The sequence below is a fragment of the Saccostrea cucullata genome, unplaced genomic scaffold, assembly GCF_032062105.1.
Source record: "Saccostrea cucullata isolate Sc308-1 unplaced genomic scaffold, CSIRO_AGI_Scuc_v1 ctg4649, whole genome shotgun sequence".
Lineage (NCBI taxonomy): Eukaryota > Metazoa > Mollusca > Bivalvia > Ostreida > Ostreidae > Saccostrea > Saccostrea cuccullata.
Window position 1 is genome coordinate 18,825 of NW_026930406.1, and position 21,614 is coordinate 40,438.

Genomic DNA, 21,614 nt, shown 5'->3' on the forward strand with positions numbered 1-21,614 from the left:
CTTATGTTTTCTCAGTTTCTTAACGAGAACATTGATACACAACACCATCTTTAAAAACTGTTTGGTTGCCTTCTCTCAACGATTTAGTAACTAAAACAGCCCAAATAAAAACTTTTTTGATTTCACATTTGCAGGTGTTTTTGAATAAAGAAAAGAATTGGTCCTTATCTGCCTACCCTGTTTTTTTATTTTCAGTCAGGAGAGGGCCAGCAGACATATTTTGTAAGGCTAGCTTGCATGATCTTAATAATAAGTAAACTTATAAAGAGAGGTGTATTAAAATAAGTAGTAATAAATTTATATTAAATAATTATTTTGCTTTATATAATACATGTATATATTCAAACTACTGATTCAGAACAGATTGGGCAAAATCATAGAATGTCTGTAAACTCCCTGTTATTGATGTAGAAAATTCTAGAACAGTGATGTAATTTACAGAGAGATCCCCCTGAAGGAAATCCACACAGGATTATAAAGTCACAGGAAATTAAAGTCGGGTGTCAGTGATGTATAAAGCAGTATTACACAAATCTGTCACTGTGTCTGGGGTTAGTGAGTCTAAACACATTACCCACGTGTTAACAGACCGGGTCTGGATCAGTGATAATAAAGGCAATCTCATCTTAACTAACATGACAGGTGACATTCTAGATAGTGTGACAGGTTTATATCAATATGGTTATGGAGTACATTCAGTGACACGGGATAGTGCTGTGATTTATATAGACAGTGACTATAACATTATCAAACTGTCTACAGATAAAGTAAAGACCACAGTCATACCATACACATCACCATGGTTTCCATACTGTGTCTACAGCTCCCCCTCCACTGGAGACCTGCTGGTCGGGATGACAGGCCAGGTAAACCGTTACAATAACACAGGACAACACATACAGACCATCCAGCACGACAACACAGGTCAGAGACTGTATACAGAACCTGTCTACATCACAGAGAACCACAATGGAGATGTTATTGTGTCTGACTATTACCGTGAGGCTGTAGTGGTGACAGACAGAAGAGGGAGACATCGGTTCTCCTACACAGGTCCTCCATCAGGATCACGACTAATACCACGTGGAATCTGTACTGACGCGCTGTCACACATCCTGATGTGTGATGCTTACACCCACACAGTACATATCATTGACCAGGACGGTCTCTTTCTGACACAGATAGAGACCAAACAACACGGGATATACAAACCATACGGCCTGAGTTATGACCGTGATACACAGTTTATCTGGGTTGGATCATTGTACAACAACACAGTAAACATTTACAGACTTATTAATGAAGGGGACGATCTGACTGGTGAGTTACACTATTGTATCTTTGTGTGTTTTGTTTACATGTATAGGTATTAGGTAACTATATTTTGTGTACAATGCTACATCTACCATTATCTACAATCATTTAATTATTTAGCAAGTCACATTCGTTCACTGTTGTATGTGTTATATTAAACAAAACATTTAAAATGATAAGTCTGTTTACATTACATCTTTCATTGAATTATAATTTGCCACAATAAATAGCAAAAAATATTTTTAAGATGAGGATGATATAAATTGTAGTTTAACTAATACTTTATGGTAGAATACTTTTACATGTTTTAAAATACCTTTACATGTTTTACATGTTTTAAATGAGCTTGGCAAAGCAGTGATTTCTAGAAAGAAAAAATGTTTGAATCATGTTAATACATGTAAATGTTTATGAACTTGTAAAACATCCTCTGGAATTAATTAAATTTCTCACTTGTGTAGAGCTTAATCAAGTGTATAGATATTACTGAAACATATAAACAATTGTCTCTGTAGTTTTAATAAGTAGACTGGGCAAAGAGAGATAACTCTAAATAAACAACACTGTGTTTTGTTGACATGAATTGACAGTGCATATTGTTTAAAATGCTAATGGATTAGAAAAACAAAAGTAAAATGTATACATATAATATTTTCATTAACCATATAAAATATAGGGATTATGAAAAAATATGGTTATGAATTGTTTTTGTATTTAAATTTTAATGTAGAAAATCATGTAGGATGAAACAGGGGACCAGGCTAATTAAAATCTATATGAAAAATGGGTGTAGAGTGGGTGGGTGTAAGCTATAGGGATTTGAAAATAAGTTTTTGTAGTTGATCTTCTTAAAACAAAACATAAGTTGTAAATTAAAAGGTTCTTTCTGATACAATTAACAAGGTTAAAAGTTACTTATTCCCAGTGGACCTCTCCCTTACATGAGCAGAGGGTAACATCTTATATTTTAAGCTTCTTCCTTGGAACTAAAGGACCAGTTTCAACCGACTCTGACATATAGCAGTTACTAATAAAGGGAAACTTTTAAATTTTCCCTTAAATTTTCATCCTCCGAGTGGCCTTCTCTAATGTCTAAGGGCACTTCTCTAAAGGTCATATTGTAAAAATACATAAATTCGAAAACGAATTGAAAATTTTCCACTCTCCTTTTAGAATTTTAACTGATGAAATACATAGAAATAGTGAGTTCAGTGTTCTTTTGATGAAATAGGGGGAGGGGCTCTATTGATTAAACATTTTAACATGTTTATATAAATACAGAAAACATTATTTCTTACAAAAAAATCTCTTCTCTGCTCTTAGATAGTAAGGAAATAAATTAAGAGTTTAGTAAAGATAAAGGGTGGGTTCTTCTTTCAAAATTGAAAAAAAATAAGAAAAAATATCATCTGTGTGTTCTGAGTATAATTCTAATTATTCTTTTATGTTTTAGATAAAGTGGATGAGTTAAAAACGTTCTTGAGAAAGGAGAAGACAACTGTTTCCCATGCCAGAGGAATACTTGTTGGATGTGCTGAGGCTGGAAAAACAACTCTACTGAAAAGCTTAAGAGGGCAAGGTCAAAATATCGGTGAAGTTACAGAGTCCACCAGGGGACTGGAAGTCCATCAGCATCTTTTCATTGTTAAAGACAGAAAGTTAGAAGGTAAATAATTTCTACATTTAGCCATTAAGAATGCACAGGATTTCTGTTGTCAAAATCTCATTTCTTGAATGGTTTTACATCTACATGATCTATAGACATTTACATGTCATCCTATTACATTTCTGCAATACTCAACCGTATTTTTCATAGAATCAAAACCTGTATGTAGACCTGATTTTAAGAGATCCGTAACAATTTTCAGCCTACTAATTTTTTTAGCTCACCTGAGCCGAAGGCTCATGTGAGCTTTTCTGTATACATGTTAACTCTACCGATTTAGGCGGGAGTCTACCGCTTTTTCACTCCATCTCCCGCCTACCGATTTAATTCAGAAATATACCGCTTTTCTACAAAAGTTGCGTCTAAAGTATTTTTGGTTCGCTTGGGTATCCATTTTTGAAGCCACTCTCATAAAATCTTGTTAGATATCGCGTGATTTGACTCAGATGCATACAAACGCTTTTTAGCTCACCTGAGCCGAAGGCTCAAGTGATCCTTTCTGATCAAAATTTGTCCGTTGTCTGTCGTCGTTTTTGTCGTTGTTGTTGTTGTCGTTGTCGTTGTTGTCGTAAACTTTTCACATTTTTAGCTCACCTCAACGAAGTTGGGGGGAGCTTATGTGATACCCTCGGCGTCCCGGGTTAAGGTTAAGTGTTTTGGAGCAGTTTTCTTTTTAAGTACTGCTTTGTCCTATATTGATTAGACATGCATGAAAGATGTTTCTATTGTGTTTCATTGTACCAGTCAAAGGTTCAGATGCTGCAATTTCAGCAAAGGAATGACTTGGTTAATGTTTTTGGTGCAAGTTAACATTTTTGGTGCAGTTTTTGATGTAGGTCTCATTTCCGAGTAACTATAAGCCCTATGTTGACCAAACTTACATGGATGGTACATCTTAGGATGCATACTACCAGACTTGCTTCGGATGCAGAATCTGACCTACATTTTCCGGTTGAGTGAACAGGTTAAAGTTTTTGGTGCAGGTTTCTTTTCAAAGATACTATGAGCCCTATAATGACCAAACTTGCATGGATGGTACATCTTAGGATGCATTCTACTAGACTTGCTTCGGATGCTGAATCTGACCTACATTTTCTGGTTGAGTGAACAGGTTAAAGTTTTTGGTGCAGGTTTCATTTCCAAGTTTCTATGAGACATATAGTGACTAAACTTGCATGGATGGTACATCTTAGGGATGCATACTACCAGTCTTGCTTCGGATTCTGAATCTGACCTACATTTTCCGGTTGAGTGAACAGGTTAAAGTTTTTGGTGCAGGTTTCATTTCCAAGTTACTATGAGACATATAATGACCAAACTTGCATCGATGGTACATCTTAGGATGCATATTACAAGACTTCCTTCGGATGCTGAATCTGACCTACATTTTCCGGTTGAGTGAACAGGTTAAAATTTTTGGTGCAGGTTTCATTTCCAAGGTACTATGAACCCTATAATGACTAAAGTTGCCTGGATGGTACATCTTAGGATGCATACTACCGGACTTGCTTCGGATGCTGAATCTGACCTACATTTTGTGGACGAGTAAACAGGTTAAAATTTATGGTGCAGGATTCATTTCCAAGTAACTTTGAGCCCTATAATGATCAAACTTGCATGGATGGTACATCTAAGGGTGCATTCTACTAGGCTGGCTTCAGAAGCTGAATCTGACCTACATTTTCTGGATTAGTGAAAAGGTTAGTTTTTTATACAGGTTTCATTTCCAAGTAACTTTGAGCTCTATGTTGAACAAACTTGCATGGATGATACATCTTAGGATGCACACTAATGGACTTGCTTTAGATGCTGAATTCGACATACATTTTCCAGATAATAGACCTTGTAAAAGTTATGGGTGCAGGTCTATCACCAAGAAACTATACCAAAGTTGCACAAATGATGCATCAAGGGCTGAAAACTCTCAATCTTGCTTCAGATGCTGGATTTTAATTACATTTTCATTATGAAGAACTAGTTTTAAGTTTTTATATAGGTCTATTCCAAGGTATCAAAATTGCATAAATTTTGCATTTTTGGATGTACACTTTTTGTTGGTTAATTGTGTGACTTAATTTGCCTTACTTAAAGACAACATTTGTTGAGGTGAGCTCTGTGATCTCTGATTACCTATGTTTATCTTCTTCTCAAGAACCACTGGGCCAATTTCAACCAAACTTGGTACAAAGTATCCTTGGGTGAAGGGGATTTAAGTTTGTTCAAATGAAGGGCCACGCTCTTTTCCAAGGGGAGATAATCATGAATTTGTTAAAAATTAATGGCATTTTAAAAAAATCTTCTTCTCCAGAACCGCTGGGCCAGCAAAGATGAAACTTATGTGGAATCATCCTTAGGTAGTGTAGATTCAAGTTTGTTCAAATCATGACCTCCGGGGCTAGGTTGGGGCCAAAATGGCCGACCCAATTTTTACATAGGAATATATAGGAAAAATCTTTAAAAATCTTCTCCAGAACCACTGGGCCAGCAAAAATGAAACTCGTGTGGAATCATCCTCAGGTAGTGTAGATTCAAGTTTGTTCAAATCATGACCCCCGGGGCAAGGATGGAGCCAAAATGGCCGATCCTAGTTTTACATAGGAATATATAAATACAATCATTAAAAATCTTCTTCTCCAGAACCACTGGGCCAGGAAAGATGAAACGTATGTGAAATCATTCTCAGGTAGTGTAGATTCAAGTTTGTTCAAATCATGACCCCCGGGGCAAGGGTGGGGCCAAAATGGCCGACCCAAGTTTTACATAGGAATATATAGGAAAAATCTTCTTCTCCAGAACCACTGGGCCAGGAAAGATGAAACTTATGAGGAATCATCCTCAGGTAGTGTAGATTTAAGTTTGTTCAAATCATGACCCCCGGGGCAAGGGTGGAGCCAAAATGTCCGACCCTAGTTTTACATTGGAATATATAGGAAAAATCTTTACAAATCTTCTTCTCCAGAACCACTGGGCCAGGAAAAATGAAACTCATGTGGAATCATCCTCAGGTAGTGTAGATTCAAGTTTGTTCAAATCATGACCCCCGGGGCAAGGGTGGGGCCAAAATGGCCGACCCAAGTTTTACATAGGAATATATAGGAAAAATCTTTAAAAATCTTATTCTCCAGAACCACTGGGCCGGGAAAGAGGAAACTTATGTGAAATCATCTCCAGGTAGTGTAGATTCAGAATTGTTCAAATCATGACCCCCGGGGCAAGGGTGGGGCCAAAATGGCCGACCCAAGTTTTACAAAGGAATATATAGGAAAAATCTTTAAAAATCTTCTTCTCCAGAACCACTGGGCCAGGAAAAATGAAACTCATGTGGAATCATCCTCATGTAGTGTAGATTCAAGTTTGTTCAAATCATGACCGCCGGGGCAAGGGTGGAGCCAAAATGGCCGATCCTAGTTTTACATAGGAATACATAAATAAAATCTTTAAAAATCTTCTTCTCCAGAACCACTGGGCCAGGAAAGATGAAACTTACGTGAAATCATCCTAAGGTAGTGTAGATTCAGATTTGTTCAAATCATGACCCCCGGGGCAAGGGTGGGGCCAAAAAGGCCGACCCAAGTTTTACATAGGAATATATATTAGGAAAAATCTTTAAAAATCTTCTTCTCCAGAACCACTGGGCCAGGAAAGATGAAACTCTTGTGGAATCATTCTCAGGTAGTATAGATTCAAGTTTGTTCAAATCATGACCCCCGGGGCAAGGGTGCAGCCAAAATGGCCACCCAAGTTTTACATAGGAATATATAGGAAATATCTTCAAAAATCTTCTTCTCCAGAACCACTGGGCCAGGAAAGATGAAACTCCTGTTGAATCATCCTCAGGTAGTGTAGATTCAAATTTGTTCAAATCATGACCCCCGGGGCTAGGGTGGAGCCAAAATGGCCAATCCAAGTTTTACATAGGGATATATAGGGAAACGTTTTAAGATCTTCTTTTCAAGTACTTCAAAGCTATGATTAGTGATATTTATATGGAATCATCCTCAGGTAGTGTAGATTCTAGTTTGTTCAAATGATGAATGCCTGGAGGGGAGGGGGGGGGGGAGTAAATTCAAGCCCGATGTGCTCAGGTGAGCGCTGTGGCCCCTGGGCCTCTTGTTTGATTAAAGTTTGTTCAAATCATGACCCCTGGGGTAGGGTGGGGCCAAAATGGCCGACGAAAAATTTTCATAGGAATATATAAGAAAATTCTTTAAAAATCTTTTTTTCAAGTACTTCAAAGCCATGATTAGTAATATTTATGTAGAATTCTCCTCAGGTAGTGTAGATTCTAGTTTGTCCAAATCATAGCATGTACTTTTTCTTACTTGATGTGCTCAGGTGAGCGCTGTGGCCCCTGAGCCTCTTGGTATGTTTGATCACTAAATTTTTGTTTTTAACTTTGTTTTGCTTTTTAGCTCACCTGAGTCGAAGGCTCAAGTGAGCTTTTCTGATCACATTTTGTCCGGCGTCCGTCTGTCTGTCCGTAAACTTTTAACATTTTTGACTCAAGAACCGCTGGGCCAATTTCGACCAAACTTGCCACAAAGCGTCCTTGGGTGAAGGGGATTCAAGTTTGTTCAATAAAGGGCCACGCCCTTATTCAAAGGGAGATAATTGAGAATTAGTGAAAATTTCGTGGTATCTTTTTAAAATCTTCTTCTTAAGAACCACTGTGCCAGGAAAGTTGAAACTTAAGGGGAAACATCCTCAGGTAGTGTAGATTCAAGTTTGTTCAAATCATGACCCCCAGGGGTAGGGCGGGGCCAAAATGGCTGACCCAAGTTTTACATAGAAATGTATAGGAAAATTCTTTAAAAATCTTCTTCTGAAGAATAGCAAAGCCATAATTGATCATATTTATATGGAAGCATCCTCAGGTAGTGTTGATTCAAGTTTGTTCAAATCATGACCCCAAGAGGTACGGCGGGACCAAAATGGCCGACCCCAGTTTTACATTGAAATGTATAGGAAAATTCTTTTAATATCTTCTTCTGAAGAATAGCAAAGCCATAATTGATAATAATTATATGGAAGTATCCTCAGGTAGTGTAGATTCAAATTTGTTCAAATCATGACCCCCAGGGGTAGGGCGGGGCCAAAATGGCCGACCAAATTTTTACATAGAAATGTGTAGGAAAATTCTTTAAATATCTTCTTCTGAAGAATAGCAAAGCCATAATTGATCATATTTATATGGAAGCATCCTCAGGTAGTGTAGATTCAAGTTTGTTCAAATCATGACCCCGGAAGGTAGGGCGGGGCCAAAATGGCTGACCCAATTTTTAAAATAGAAATGTATAGGAAAATTCTTTAAAAATCTTCTTTTCAAGAATTGCAAAGCCATGATTGGTGTTTTGTCTACTTTGGGATTTAAGCTTTTCAATTATAAACCAATTCTGTTTTTTCCTAGCCACAGTGCTCAGGTGAGCGATGTGGCCCATGGGCCTCTTGTATAGAAATATATAGGAAAATTCTTTAAAAATCTTCTTCTCAAGAACAGCAGAGCCATAATTGCTCATATTTATATGGAAGCATCCCCAGGTAGTGTAGATTCAAGTTTGTTAAAATCATGACCCCGGGGGGGGGGGGGGGGGGGTTAGGGCGGGGCCACAATGGCCGATCTAAGTTTTATTTAGAAATATATAAGAAAAATCTTTAAAAATCTTCTTCTTAAGAAAAGCAAAGCCAGAATTGCTCATATTTATATGGAAGCATCCCCAGGTAGTGTAGATTCAAGTTTGTACGAATCATGACCCCCGGGAGTAGGGCGGGGCCACAATGGCCGACCATAGTTTCATATAGAAATAAATGGGAAAATTCATTAAAAATCTTCTTCTTAAGACAGCAGAGCCATCATTGCTCATATTTATATGGAAGAATCCCCAGGTAGTGAAGATTCAAGTTTGTTCAAATCTTGACCCCCGGGGGTAGGGCGGGGCCACAATGGCCGACCAAAGTTTTACATAGAAATATATAGGAAAATTCTTTAAAAATCTTCATCTCAAGAATAGCAAAGCCATTATTGCTCATATTTATATGGAAGCATCCTCAGGTAGTGTAGATTCAAGTTTGTTAAAATCATGACCCCAAGGGGTAGGGCGGGGCCACAATGGCCGACATTAGTTTTATGTAAAAATATATAGGAAAATTCTTTAAAAATCTTCTTCTCAAGAACAGCAGAGCCATATTTGCTCATATTTATATGGAAGCATCTTCAGGTAGTGTAGATTCAAGTTTGTTCAAATCATGATCCCAAGAGGTAGGGCGGGGCCACAATGACAGACATTAGTTTTATATTGAAATATATAAGAAAATTATTTAAAAATCTTCTTCTCAAGGAAAATTCTTTAAAAATCTTCTTCTCAAGAACAGGAGAACCTTAATTGCTCATACATGTATTTATATGGAAGCATCCCCAGGTAGTGTAGATTTCAAGTTTGTTAAAATCATGTCCCCGGGAGTAGGGAGGGGCCACAATGGCCGACCATAGTTTTATATAGAAATAAATAGGAAAATTCTTTAAAAATCTTCTTCTCAAGAGTAGCAAAGCCTTAATTGCTCAAATTTATATGGAAGCATCCCCAGGTAGTGTAGATTCAAGTTTGTTCAAATCGTGACCCTTGGGGGTAGGGCGGGGCCACAATGGCCGATCTAAGTTTTATATAGAAATATATAAGAAAAATCTTTAAAAATCTTCTTCTTAAGAAAAGCAAAGCCAGAATTGCTCATATTTATATGGAAGCATCCCCAGGTAGTTTATATTCAATTTTGTTAAAATCATGACCCCCGGGAGTAGGGCGGGGCCACAATGGCCGACCAAAGTTTTACATAGAAATAAATGGGAAAATTCATTAAAAATCTTCTTCTTAAGACAGCAGAGCCATCATTGCTCATATTTATATGGAAGCATCCCCAGGTAGTGTAGATTCAAGTTTGTTCAAATCATGATCCCAAGAGGTAGGGCGGGGCCACAATGGCCGACATTAGTTTTATATAGAAATATATAAGAAAATTCTTTAAAAATCTTCTTCTCAAGAACAGCAAAGCCATAATTGCTCATATTTATATGGAAGCATCCCCAGGTAGTGTAGATTCAAATTTGTTAAAATCATGACCCCGGGGGGTAGGGCGGGGCCGCAATGGCCGACCAAATCTTACATAGAAATATATATAAAAATTCTTAAAAGATCTTTGTCTTAAAAACAGCAAAGCCAGAATTGCTCATATTTATATGGAAGCATCCCCAGGTAGTGTAGATTCAAGTTTGTTCAAATCTTGACCCCCGGGGGTAGGGCGGGGCCACAATGGCGGATCAACGTTTTACATAGAAATATATAGGACAATTCTTTAAAAATCTTCTTCTCAAGAACAGGAGAACCTTAATTGCTCATACATGTATTTATATGGAAGCATCCCCAGGTAGTGTAGATTTCAAGTTTGTTAAAATCATGTCCCCGGGAGTAGGGAGGGGCCACAATGGCCGACCATAGTTTTATATAGAAATAAATAGGAAAATTCTTTAAAAATTTTCTTCTCAAGAGTAGCAAAGCCTTAATTGGTCATATTTATATGGAAGCATCCCCAGGTAGTGTAGATTCAAGTTTGTTCAAATCGTGACCCTTGGGGGTAGGGCGGGGCTACAATGGCCGATCTAAGTTTTATATAAAAATATATAAGAAAAATCTTTAAAAATCTTCTTCTTAAGAAAAGCAAAGCCAGAATTGCTCATATTTATATGGAAGCATCCCCAGGAAGTGTAGATTCAAGTTTGTTCAAATCGTGACCCCCGGGGGTAGGGCGGGGCCACAATGGCCGACCATAGTTTCATATAGAAATAAATAGGAAAATTCTTTAAAAATCTTCTTCTTAAGAACAACAGAGCCAGAATTGCTCATATTTATATGGAAGCATCCCCAGGTAGTGTAGATTCAAGTTTGTTCCAATCGTGACCCCCAGGGGTAGGGCGGGGCCACAATGGCCGACCAAAGTTTTACATAGAAATATATAGGAAAATTCTTTAAAAATCTTTATCTCAAGAATAGCAAAGCCATTATTGCTCATATTTATATGGAAGCATCCTCAGGTAGTATAGATTCAAGTTTGTTAAAATCATGACCCCAAGGGGTAGGGCGGGGCCACAATGGCCGACATAAGTTTTATATAGAAATATATAGGAAAATTCTTTAAAAATCTTCTTCTCAAGAACAGCAGAGCCATAATTGCTCATATTTATATGGAAGCATCCTCAGGTAGTATAGATTCAAGTTTGTTAAAATCATGACCCCAAGGGGTAGGGCGGGGCCACAATGGCCGACATAAGTTTTATATAGAAATATATAGGAAAATTCTTTAAAAATCTTCTTCTCAAGAACAGCAAAGCCATAATTGCTCATATTTATATGGAAGCATCCCCAGGTAGTGTAGATTCAAATTCCAAAGGCTCAAAGAGCTAATGCTATGGCCATTTGTGCGTCGTGCAGTGTGAGGTGTGCGTTAACTTTTTAAGATATTGGCCATAACTCAAGAACCCCTTGGCCAATCGTTGTCAAATTTGTTACAGGGTATCATTGGCCCAAGGACTACCATTTATACTAAAACTAGGGTTGGGACCCTAAAACAAGGGGAGATAATCAGGAAAATGGAACTAAAAGTACTGGTTGCTAAAAAATCTTCTTCTCCAGAACCACCAGGCAGATTTTCACCAAACTTGCAAACAAGGTTCAGGATATATTGCCGATTAAAAATTGCGCAAGTGAGTTTATATATGAAATTTCTGTGTAAAATATCTAGTTAAAACCCGCAATTGCAATACATACTACAAAGAAAATGCTAAGACTTGTTTTTCTAATACATTCTTGATCCCATGATATGCGATTCAAGTACTCATTATGACGTCATGGTTAACGTCATCGAAATACTACACAGGTTTATAAGAAACATCAACGAAATCACATCGGCGCAATGTCATACATTTCTTTGTAGTACAGAAACAAGGTATAGAAAGAAGCAGAATATTCCAAGTGTTTAAGATATTGCTGCACAAATGTTGACATTCCACTAGTTAATTTACTATTCGCAATGTTCTAAGTTGAAACAGGGTAAAAATGCACAGTCCAGTGTAAGTTTATTAAAAAAATTATCGTTTGAAGAAGAGCATAGGATTTGTGCAGCAATTTCATTACTTTTAACAATATTCTCATTAGTATTATACATAATTTACTCTAAATTAAATAGAATATGCCCTTGCGCCGAGGTTACTTTGTTGATGTGTTTCATTATTTTCAATGGGAAAGAACTATGACGTCATAATATGACGTCATAATGTGGACTTGCAATAATAATATCAGTACAACGTATATATAAGAAAATCAATTTGAACATTCTTTGTACATATAAAAACAATTTATGCATTTTTTTATTAGCTCATTTGCATAGAAAAGCCTATATTAAGCCTTAACTCACTTGCGTGTTCAATGCATGACCCTGGGGCAAAGGGCATGGTCTCAAGGTCACTTCAAAGTTAACGAAAATTTACACTTAATAAAAACGTTGAGATTTTGCTTACTATAAAGACTACATGTAGGATCATCAAATCTTGTAAGTTGATGCATCTTAGGACTTCACATCATGTTAACACAAAAGAAGGTCACGGTGACCTACTTTTTAGCTCACCTGAGCCGAACGCTCAAGTGAGCTTTTCTGATCAAAATTTGTCCGTCGTCTGTCGTCGTTGGCGTTGTAAACTTTTCACATTTTCATCTTCTTCTCAAGAACCACTGGGCCAATTTCAACCACACTTGCCACAAAGTATCCTTAGGTAAAGGGAATTAAAATTTGTTCAAATGAAGGGCCACGCCCTCTTCCAAGGGGAGATAATGATGAATAGGTGAAAAATCAATGGCATTTTTAAAAAATCTTCCTCTCAAGAACTACTGGGCCAGGAAAGACGAAACTCATGTGGAAGCATCCTTAGGTAGTGTAAATTCAAGTTTCTTCAAATCATGACCCCCTGGGGAAGGGTGGGTCCATCATGGCCGACCAAATTTTTACATAGGAGGATATAAGGAAAATCTTAAAAAATCTTCTTCTGAAGAACCACTGGTCAAGGAAAGATGAAACTCCTGAGGAATCATCCTCAGGTAGTGTAGATTCAAATTTGTTCAAATCATGAAACCCGGGGGTAGGGTGGGGCCACCATGGCCGACCAAAGTTTTACATAGGAGTATATAGGGAAAATCTTTAAAAATCTTCTTCTGAAGAACCACTGGGCCAGGAAAGATGAAACTCATGTGGAAGCATCCTCAGATAGTGTAGATTCAAGTTGGTTCAAATCATGACCCCCGGGGCAAGGGTGGGGCCAAAAAGGCCGACCCAAGTTTTACATAGGAATATATATTAGGAAAAATCTTTAAAAATCTTCCCCAGGGGTAGGGGGGGGCACAATGACCGACCAAAGTTTTACATAGGAGTATATAGGGAAAATAGAAATCTTTTTCTGAAGAACCACTTGGCTAGGAAAGATGAAACTCATGTGGAATCATCATCAGGTAGTGTAGATTCAAGTTTCTTCAAATCATGACCCCCGGGGTAGTGTGGGGCCACAACGGGGTATCAAAGTTTAACATAGGTATACATAGGGAAAATTTAAAAAATCTTTTTCTGAAGAACCACTGGGCCAGGAAAGATAAAACTCATGTGGAAACATCCTCAGATAGTGTAGATTCAAGTTGGTTCAAATCATGAGCCCCAGGGGTAGGGGGGGGGGCCACAATGACCGACCAAAGTTTTACATAGGAGTATATAGGGAAAATCTTTAAAAATCTTCTTCTGAAGAACCACTTGGCCAGGAAAGATGAAACTCATGTGGAAGCATCCTCAGATAGTGTAAATTCAAGTTTCTTCAAATCATGACCCCCGGGGGTAAGGGGAGATAATGATGACCAAAGTTTTACATAAGTATATAGGGAAAATCTTTAAAAAAATCTTCTTCTGAAGAACCACTGGGCCAGGAAAGATGAAACTCATGTGGAAGCATCCTCAGATAGTGTAGATTCAAGTTTGTACAAATCATTATCCCCGGGGGTAGGGTGGGGCCACAATGGCCCACCAAAGTTCTACATAGGAGTATAAAGGGAAAATCTTTAATCCAAGTTTTACATTAAATATATTTTAAAAAATCTTCTTCTCAAGAATAGCAAAGCCATGATTAGTGATACTAGTATTTATATGGAAGCATTTACGGGTAGTGTAGAATTAAGTTTGTTCAAATCCTGATTTAAATTTATTCAAATCATGGCCCTTTGGGGTAGGGAGGGAAACAATGGGGAATCATATTCAAATTTTTATGAAGTTATAAATAGGAAGAAAATGTTTTTTTTATCTTTTTATCAAGAACAGCAAAATCGTATGCTGTATTAATATGAAAGCATTCCCAAGTAGTATTAAATTCAACACCCCCCTTTCTGATTTGTGCTTTTTCCTGGCCGATTTGCTCAGGTGAGCCATGTGGCCCCTGGGCCTCTTGTTAAATTTTACGGGCTTTTGTTTTCAAATTGATTTGGAGGCATATTTTGGACACTTTAAGGCCTATGATCATCAAACTTTGTCAGTTGATGCATCTTGGGTCCTTACAAGGCCAACTTAAAAGTAGTTCACCGTGACCTACTTTTTGAATTTTATGACTTATCTTTTTAAAAACATTAAATCCAATTATTTCAGATACTGAGAGGTTTAGCTTCACCAAATCTTGTAAGCTGATGCATCTTGGGGCCTTAAAACATTTTTATGAAAAAGTAGGTCACTGTGACCTACTTTTTGAAATTTGCAGGCATTTGTTTTGAAATTGTTTCATATTTTGAATACTTTCAGACGTATGATCATCAAACTTTGTCAGTTGATGCATCATGGGTGTCGGAAAATGTTGACCAAAAAGAAGGTCACGGTGACCTACTTTTGACATTTTATGGCTATATTTCAGTATCTTAGGTATATTTTGGCTTATAATCATCAAAACTTTGTCAGTTGATACATCTTGGGTTTTCGGAGAATGTCGACCAAAAAATAGGTCACTGTGACCTAGTTTTGACATTTTATGGCTATATTTCAGTATCTTAGGTACTTTTTGGCTTAGAATCATCAAACTCTGTCAGTTGATGCAACTTGGGTTTTTGGAACATGTCAACCAAAAAGGAGGTCACTGTGACCTAGTTTTGAATTTTATGGCTATATTTACTTATCCTGGGTACTTATTGGCCTAGAATTGTCAAATGTTGTCAGTTAAGGCATCTTGGGTTTTTGGATATTGTCAATCAAAAAGTAGGTCATTGTGACCTACTTTTGACATTTTATGGCTATATTTAAGTATTCTCAGGTACCTTTTGGCTTATAATCATAAAACTTTGTCAGTTGATCCGACTTGGATTTTAGGAGAATGTCGACCAAAAAGTAGGTCACTGTGACCTAGTTTTGACATTTTATGGCTATATTTCAGTATCTTAGTTACTTTTTGGCTTAGAATCATCAAACTTTGTCAGTTGATGCAACTTGGGTTTACGGAAAATATCAACTAAAAAGTAGGTCACTGTGACCTAGTTTTGAATTTTATGGCTATATTTACTTATCCTGGGTATTTATTGGCCTAGAATTGTCAAACCTTGTCAGTTCAAAAAGTAGGTCATTGTGACCTACTTTTGAAATTTTATGGCTATATTTAGGTATTCTCAGGTACTTTTTGGCTTATAATCATAAAACTTTGTCAGTTGATCCGACTTGGATTTTAGGAGAATGTCAACCAAAAAGTAGGTGACCACATTTTATGGCTATATTTCAGTATCTCAGTTACTTTTTATTGATTCAAACTTTGTCAGTTGATGCAACTTGGGTTTTCGGAACATGTTATCACTGTGCTAGTTTTGAATTTTATGGAATCACTTTTTGAAACATTGTCAGTTTTTGAATGTCGACCAAAAAGATGCATCTTGGGCCCTCTGAAAATATTGACCAAAAAGGAGGTCATGGTGACCTACTTTTGACATTTTATGGCTATATATCAAGTATCTTAATAGGTACTTTTTGGCTTAGAATTATCAAAACTTTGTCATTTGATGCAACTTGGTTTTTCGAAGAATGTCGACCAAAAAGTAGGTCACTGTGACCTAGTTTTGACATTTTATGGTTATATCTTAATAGGTAGTTTTTGGCCAAGAATTATCAAACAATGTCAGTTGATGCATCTTGGGTTTTCGGAGAATGTCGACCAAAAACAAGGTCACAGTGATCTACTTTTAATTATCTCAGATAGTTATTGACTTAGAATCATCAAACATTGTCAGTTGATGCATCTTGGGTCCTTGGAAAATGTCGACTAAAAAGTAAGTCATGGTGACCTATTTTTGATATTTTATTACTTTATTAAAGTATCTCTGGTACTTATTGGCGTAGAATCATCAAACTCTGATAGTTGATGCATCTTTGGTCCTCGGAGAATGTCAACCATAAGAAGATCACAGTGACCTACTTTATTATTAAAGGTACTTATTGGCTTAGAACCATCAATCTTTGTCAATTAATGCATCTTGAGTCCTCAGAAAGTTTCAAATCAAAAAGTAGGTCACCATGTTCTACTTATGGTATTTTATAACTATACTGAAATATCTTCAGTCCTAACTGGCAAAGAATCATTAAACTTTGTCAGTTCATGCATCTTAGGATACTTAGAGTAAGAGGCTTCAAATAGAAGTGATAGATTGTACAATTTATCAGAAGAGCGATTCAAGGCCCTTTGGCCTCTTATAATCCACTTATTAGCAACTTATAAGTCACTTATAAATTTTGAAATTTACTTATAAGTTTACTATAAGTCAAAGTAAGTATAAGTGAGGAACGGATTTCGTTAATACTTCACTTATAAGTAAAGATGAGCTACATATCAGTGAATATTTCACCTATACCTCACTTATAAGTGAAGATCAGTATGGTATGAAAATTTTTACCCTATACTAGTGAAGTATCAAGGTAGCCAATCAGAAAGTTTGTCTCTGTAGAGTGAAGAATTTGAAACCAAGTTTGTGTCTGTGAAAGGATGTTGGAGGTTTTAGATTTATTTTGAGTATGCCTTCACATCAGGTACAACAAGTAGGTTCTATTTACAATTTTTACCCTATACTAGACTTCTCTCAAGGAGCATTATGGGTATTCAAGGTAGCATTTGAACAATCAGAAAGCAATTTCAACCAAATTTGTCTCTATGTAGAGATCAGACATCAAGCACAAGAATTTGAAACCAGGTTTGTGTTAGGGCATTATATGTGAAAAAGGATGTTGGAGATTTTAGCTCCTGGGTATTAAATAAATTTATTTTGAGTATGCCTTCACATCAGGTACAACAAGTAGGTATCTATTTACATCATCTCTCCACTTTAACTTCCTTTGCCTGAAATTTTTATATCAATTGCTCCTAGGAAATAAATAAACAAACTACTTTGATACTTTCAGATTTCATATTGATTTTGAAAATACAGAAGCCTCAAGGTCATTAAATCTTGTTGCTTTTTGTTCAACATTTTTGTTTGTAAACTGAATTAATATGTTAAGTTTGCATCATCAAAGAAATGTCATATGAAAGTGATTTTTTCCATAAAATTTTTACTTTTTTACTTGATTATTTTATTTAAAGTGCAGATACAAGTGTTTATGTACAAAATAGCTTTGAACATATCATGCAACCCCTGCATAGTTGGAAGTTCTGTTCTAAGCTAGATCTTACAGGTAGTGTTGTACTTCACTTATAAGTGAATTATAGTTGACTAATACTTGATAAAGTATTAAAGGGTTAATGCTTGACTTATAAGTCACTTATATTCACTTATAAGTGACTATACTTGCATAAAGCATAAGTGGCTAATGCTGGTTTATAAGTCACTTATAGGTCAAGCAGCTCATTTGCATATAAAATCCTAATGAGTAACATATTAGTCACTTATAAGTTAAATGTATCAGTGAAGTGTAGGTCCAGAATAAACAACTTATAAGTAAAAGAATAAATCACTTATAAGTCACTTTAAATTATCAGAAATTTCTGTAAGGGAAGAAGAAAAAGAAATTGTAGAATCACTACATTCAAGTAACAGCTTTTTAGCTCACCTCAGCCGAAGGCAGTGTAGATTCAATTTGTTCCAATTATGACCCCCGGGGGTAGGGCAGGGCCAAAATGGCCGACCAAAGTTTTAAATAGAAATATATAGGAAAAATCTTCTTCTCAAGAATAGCAAAGCCATAATTGATCATATTTAATATATGGAAGCATTCTCAGGTAGTGTTTTACATAGTAATATGTAGGAATATTCTTTAAAAATCTTCTTCTCAAAAATGACATATTAGCCATAATTAATCATACATATATGTGAGCATCCTCAGGTAGTTTAGATTCGATTTTGTTCGAATCATGACCCCCGAGGGTAGGGTGGGGCCAAAATTGTCAACCAAAGTTTTACATAGAAATACGAGGGTTGATCCAAAAGTAATGTCACAACTTCCACAAAATTGCTTCTAGTTGACGTAATATAACACACTTATACATGTTGGAAGCTATATTTATTTCAAATCAGTTCTGAAAAATTCAAATAAAAATGCTTTATACTTTTCAAAATATCGAATTATAAACCTTGTGAGATTAGGGAAGTGGCCGCACCTAAATAACGTCGTATGACGGATACGCGGCTCCATACATGTTCAATTTAACGCTTCCCTTTCGTTCCATTAAAAATATTTGAGATTCACAAACACAATTTCACATTTCACTTTCTATAAGAGTTATTGGCACCAATTGTAAACTCGTTCTATTTCAAAATTTAGTCCTCTATAAAAAAAAAGTCTTTGAGCATTAAGATAAGACAAACTTAAAGTTTCTCATTTCGTTCTGTTGTTGACAAAGTCAGACACCATTGAACGTTTCCAACCGACCTCCTATCTTTAAGTCTTCCTGTCCTCTGCAGATCAATCCATGACCGGCATGACCATCGCTGAAACCATTTACAACAAGTCCCTTATTAAATTCTTTCCTCTGTGAGTCTGATTTTTCGTAATTGTCCCTACTGGCGATTTCCCGATATTAAAAGAAAAAAACATTACAGCTCATTTCGGCGTTTTATTCCATTTCGAATTTTACTTAAGTTTTTAAATATATCAGATTAAAAAACAATGTCATGGACCCAAATTAGCATTGACGTCATTAAATTTTTGATTAACGACTAGAAAATATTGTAAATATTGTCTTTTAAAATATTGGGCGATTATACCACAGTTGAGATGTTTTTTAATGTGTTTGCTTTTTTCCATTCTAACATTATACAATTTAAAATGTGACATTATGTTGTGACGCGGCGACACCCAACTTGTTTAATGTTTTAAACATCTATAAAATAATTCTTTGAAACATTATTGAATGAAATTTTGTAATTTTGATTAGATTTATTTTTATGCAGCTGTTGGTAAATAATATTTGATAATACGACACCAAATATTAAAGATATGAACACAGTGACATTACTTTTGGATAAACCCTCATATACAGGATAATTCTTCAAAAATATTCTTCTTAAGAATATATTTCTATGTAAAACTTTGGTCTGCCATTTTTGCCCTGCCCTACCCCAGGGGGGTCATGATTTGAACAAACTTGAATCTACACTACCTGAGAATGCTTCCATATAAATATAATCAATTATGGCTTTGGTATTCTTAAGAAGAATAATATATATATTATTTTCTGAATAAAAATTAAATGCTATTGAAATATTTTTTTCCACTGCTCCTTGGTATTTGTATAATTTAAACAAACATAATACATACATATACCAGTAGTTATGATGAGACTCCTGAACTTGCAATTAATTGATTAATTAGCAAAAATTCATAAAACCTTTGAGAATTCCTCCTCTGCCCCTGAGCTTTAAGCAAACAAACTAAACAATGTTAAATGCAACTATCTTTGAAAATTCCTCCTCTGCCCCTGAGTTTTAAGCAAACAAACTAAACAATGTAAAATGCAACTATCTTTATATATATTAAGAAACAAAATGAAAATAAGAGTTTGGGTTAAAATGAGCAAAACATGCTCAAAGTCAGATTCTTCCCTGGAAAGCATTGTAAAAGATTGACCTAATGATTATTTCTATGATTAGAGAAATTGTACTTGTATGAATAATATGTATCGTGTTTTGCAATTGGGTGTTAGAGTCGCAAGTAAAAGATATATGAATGACAAAAGATTAGATACACTTGTTTTATACTTTATCAAAGTGAGCAGAGAGCAAGTGTGTCTTATTGTCATCAGTGACAAGTGGCCAAAAGCCACGTTGTATACTTAAGTCTGTGTGTTCTGAATTGCAGCACCAGGCAAATGACAAAACGTATTTGTAAAAATTGAATACCTTACACACAATAGACAAGTGTCAATTTTATATTGTGCATTCGCATCCCTGTAAGATTCAGAAAAACCAGTATAATGCAAAGGAATTTTTACTATATATCAATTTCTTCTTTTACAGTGGCTGATGATGACTCACCATTGAAGACATTTATCAGGATCAATGCGGCAGATTTGAAACCAGACCCGGGCAGTGCAACTGACATCTCCGATACAAATGAACAAGAAAACAATTTGGAGCAAGGAAGTACTGATAAAAACTCTGAAGTAGTTTTATATAGCCGAGAAGAAAAGAAAGAAGAGAACGTTGAGAGGTCCATTTCTCCAACTGAAGGCAAAGAACAGAATACAGTTGAGACAATAGCCAGTGTTCTCTCCTCAGAAGCACAAGAAATGTTGAATGATGAAATTTTCCAAAAAATCTTGTCTGAAAAAGAAAAATTCCCAACTGTAAGCTTGCTGGATTTTGCTGGGCAGTTAGCATATTATGCTTGTCACCAAATTTACGTAACACCAAAGGCCTTCTTTATTCTTGTGCTGGACATGACTAAGAGGTTTGAAGATGTTGTGGATAAAGAGAAAGATAACCAAGAAGGATCAATCTTTTCCGTTTGGACTTACAGAGGTAAGACACTTATAAAATGTCAGATGTTTTAAGGTAGTTACCGGTATTAAGTTTACGCATCCATTTGTAGTTTTGTTCATCGACAATACACATTCATTTATCATTTTGTTTAGTAGCATGTTTCATTGAAATTAGTCTAGTGGTTCTTGAGTAGAAGATGAAATTGTGAAAACTATTACAACAACAACAACGGACAATTTTTTTTTATCAGAAAAACTGACCATTACCCTAGATGATTCTCACAAGTTCAAGGTCACTAGCAGAAAATGCAAAGGTATATTAGTCTATGCAGATTTTCAGGCAAATGATTATGACATCATGGTGAAACCGTACAAATGAATCTCGCCGAATAAATAATAATTTTCTTTTTCTTACACTGTGATTTCTCATAATTATGGAAAACATGAATTGCTGTTTAACTTATCTTGTCATTATAGCTCTATTTAAATGTAAAATCAAAGCCAACTTGATCTCGCTATACTGACAGAGATGACATCATAGACTAGTTTGACATGCAGTTTCTCTGTACTTGAGACGCAGATCCGGCTATTATTGCAATTTGTAAACATGAGTGTGATCTGACTAAA

The 21,614-nt window shown here is 36.0% G+C and overlaps 1 protein-coding gene across 1 annotated transcript; it reads left to right on the forward strand.

Moving 5' to 3' along the window:
* Nucleotides 1-445: 445 nt before the first annotated feature.
* Nucleotides 446-21,027, forward strand: LOC134228467 (uncharacterized; the record flags this gene model as incomplete). Its single annotated transcript, XM_062710127.1, has 3 exons — nucleotides 446-1,320; nucleotides 2,768-2,980; nucleotides 20,524-21,027. Coding segments are annotated over exons 1-3 (1,528 nt in total), but the record flags the coding sequence as incomplete, so codon positions are not given.
* Between the last annotated feature and the right edge of the window lie 587 nt (nucleotides 21,028-21,614).